This window comes from Pteropus vampyrus, unplaced genomic scaffold (assembly GCF_000151845.1).
Source record: "Pteropus vampyrus isolate Shadow unplaced genomic scaffold, Pvam_2.0 Scaffold121, whole genome shotgun sequence".
NCBI classification, from domain to species: Eukaryota; Metazoa; Chordata; class Mammalia; order Chiroptera; family Pteropodidae; genus Pteropus; species Pteropus vampyrus.
This window is the reverse complement of record NW_011888902.1, coordinates 3,115,465-3,118,784: the sequence shown is the minus strand read 5'-3', so window position 1 is coordinate 3,118,784 and position 3,320 is coordinate 3,115,465. Positions and strand designations below refer to the sequence as shown.

Sequence of the window (3,320 nt, the reverse complement as noted above, 5' to 3'; positions counted from 1 at the left end):
TGCCCTGTAGTGCAGACGGGGGGTGGGGACGGGAAGCACGCGGACACCTGTCGAGCACCGGTGCTTGTTCCTTGGTGCCTCTGTTGCCTGCTGCCCTCTTCGCAGGGAGCGAGATCCGCAGACAGCGTTCAGTGCTCAGGGACTGCCGCACCCGTGCAGAGCGGCGTCGCCTGGTGACTCGCTCCCTCCAGGGCAGTCCATTTCCAACGACTGATTATTGCAGGGTTTAAAGAAAGGCCTGGCATTTCATCCCGTTTGGTACAACCTTGAAGAGCCGTTCTAGCTCCAGAGCTCCCCCTAGGGGCAGCTGCGTCCCAGCTCCATTTCCCGGTCCACTCAGGCTGCCTCCCCTCTCCTCCCCGGGTGTTGACCCCGGAGCGCGCTTTCACACACACCCTGCCGGCCTCAGAGTCGGCTTCCCAAGGAATCCAACCTGCCACGAGAACACGCAGGGATACTGGTATCAGACAAATAAGATGTGTTTGAAAGCATTTTGACAAGCGCACTGAGGCAGCACAGTGTAGTGAAGAGGAATGTTGGCTTTGAACACAGGGTAGCTGCATTTGATTATACTCTTCCTCAGGTCCTTGGTCAGGTGAATTCATTCCAATCTCATTTTTCTCATCTGTAAAGTAAGGATGATAATACCTACACTTCATGGGGCTGTTCTGAAGATAAATGAGATAATACATGTAAAGCACCTGGTATGGTGCCTGGTACATGTGAAGTACGTGTCTTTATGTCTACAGTATTTGTCATGTTAAACAATGGTATTTTGATGACTTTGTGTTAATCATTTTATGCATCAGTTTTACTTCCCATGAAATACAGGTTACGTTTTTCTAGATGAAGTATATAGTAATACCTGTGGTTGAAAGTCCTTTGAGCTCTGCAAAGGAAAATACAGACCCTAAGATGGCATCACCATAGTCATTTTACGACCACAATTGCCAGTAAAACCTTGATCCGGAACCCCATTGTCCATGGCTGGCTTTCAGTATTGGCCTGTTTAGTTGCTGTCTCCATAGTGGCAAAATGCATCATCACCATGACCCATCCCTGTATTGACACGATCCTTACTGTCTCTTGGGTATTATTGAAGAGCAGTAATCAATAGTGTTTCATTTCCTGGGGACTTCAGCACCTTTTGCAAAGAGCTATTTCAAACACAATAATGAGATTATCTGATGATTCATAGAACAACTGGAATCAGTGTATGACATTTGCTTTTCTGAGCCCCCCGGGGAATAACCGAAAGTCCCCTTCGGTACCTTTGAAACCCAATTATTAACCAAAGCAACAATGAGAATAATCAGGTAATTCTCCGGGGAAAACTTCTTTGTGGATAATATCGTTTTTGTGCTTTATAACATTACCATGTTTTATTTGCTTTAATTATGCTGCTGATGTAACTGTTGTATTTGTGGCCAACGCACTGACAAGCTTTGCTGTTTCCCCCGTTCACACAGGCAGGACCAGATGCCATGTTGGGGAGAACAATCTGGGGAGTTTTAGGTTTAGGTGCCTTCGGGTTTCAGCTGAAAGAGGTGCCTGCTGGGAAGCACATTATCACAACTACCCGATCCCACAGCAACAAGCTGGTTACTGACTGCGTTACGGCCATGAACCCCGATGACGTGCTGCGAGTTGGGGGAGCAGGAAATAAGGTATGGAAGCTGCCGGCCATCCACTCTGAATCATGAAGGTATCGTGAGCGTTTACAACAGTGAAGTCAGAGTCTGGGGGAAGAGGTTGAACGTTGTAATTTGACATCTAAGGCACATTTCAGCAGCTCTTGAATTTTTTTTTAAATGTCAAGTTTCAAGTCTTTTTCATCATTTATGTCACTGAGACCCCGTGCCTCTCGTCAGCCTTTATTTTCTCAAAGACCCTCCTGGATGACTTCCGAGACCTTTCTTCCAGCCCGCCCCTTCTGGGTACGCCCCCCGTTCTTATATCTAGGCTTCTGTCCTGAGAAGCACTAGTCCCGATCCCTTCTCAGTGATTGCCCCGGATAGCGGGATGATGACATCGCAAATTCAGCATGCCCAGTTTGAGCCCACCCTCTTTCTACCTCCCCCAGATGTGTTCCTCTCTCTACCTCCACCTGGTTAATGGCACCACCATTTTCCCAGTTTTTCCAGACAGACACCTAAGTCATCCTGGATGCCGGCTTCACATCCTATCGATCTGGTCCTGCCTATAGATCTTAATTCTTCCCTAATTTCTCCTCTCGTCCATCTCAACCGCCAGTGCTCTACTTGAAACCCATCGTCATCCGTCACCCAGACCTTACAGTAGCTTCCAGAGCGGTCTCCCTGTTTCGTCTGTCCTCGCTGCCACTAGAGCCATGAAGAACGCAAAACTTACCTTGTCATTCCCCTGCCCCGAGTCCTGGGATGTCTCTCCTTCACAGCAAGCTAAAATCCAAGCCTGTGAGAACGGCATGGGACTCCCCCGAAGGAGTTCTCGAACAGCACCGAAAGGAAGCGTTGGTCATGCTGTGTTCCCCGGGATTTTCCTCATTCTCCCATCTGCTCTTCCTCTGAATGTCCGAAGTCTGAGTTTTACAGACTAATTATTTGACAGTATAACCAAAAGAAAAGTCACGTGATCAGTGAAAGCTTGACAGCAAGTAACAGTTCTGGGTCGTGCAGTTTTTATCAGTGACCTCAGTTTTATATAAGTATTACAGGAATTAAGATGACTATGTAAAAATTCATATTTTGGTCGTAGAAATAGCAATAGCGATGATCCTGAAGACTTAGGAAACTACTTGTTAGTCGGCATCACACATCCGTCAGGACTTATTACAGTTTTCACACTATTGCACTAGTTGATGTTTCTCTATCTTTTATATAGTAATGGTCAACTGTTTACAAGATTTAAAAACTTAAATATTTCTCCTATATTGTTTTTACAGTAAGAAAGAAAACAGCATAAAGAAAGGAAACTTTCCCTCACTTGGAACACAGAGACTATGCAGGTCTCCCCCTCGTAGCCTACTGACCAGGCTTCCCCTCAGGCCCCTGTACCCTAATGCATGTGTTGTGCACATTTCTTCATACTACTCAACATTTAAATCTGCTAAAGGATTCCACCTAAGTGCAGTCTGACAAAGGGATCGATAGAAAAAAGCAACATTCTCTTAGTTGTACCTCATTCATTTCATCGTTGAGTGATGATGATTGTGTGTAACCTTACAGATTATTCAGCTGATCGAAGGCAAAGCCTCTGCTTATGTGTTTGCAAGTCCGGGATGTAAGAAGTGGGACACGTGTGCTCCAGAAGTCATTTTACACGCTGTGGGAGGTCAGTCC

The 3,320-nt window shown here is 46.2% G+C and overlaps 1 protein-coding gene across 7 annotated transcripts in view; it reads left to right on the top strand.

Moving 5' to 3' along the window:
• BPNT1 (3'(2'), 5'-bisphosphate nucleotidase 1) overlaps positions 1–3,320 on the top strand; it is an 18,258-nt gene that overhangs the window by 12,633 nt on the left and 2,305 nt on the right. For all 7 annotated transcript variants that reach the window (XR_002781857.1, XM_023534158.1, XM_023534161.1 and 4 more), the window contains 2 exons: positions 1,470–1,667; positions 3,207–3,312. Coding sequence is in view for 6 of the 7 variants with exons in the window: in XM_023534158.1 (XP_023389926.1) it covers positions 1,470–1,667; positions 3,207–3,312 (304 nt within the window). In the remaining variant the exon portion in view is untranslated. The remainder of the gene's footprint in view (positions 1–1,469; positions 1,668–3,206; positions 3,313–3,320) is intronic.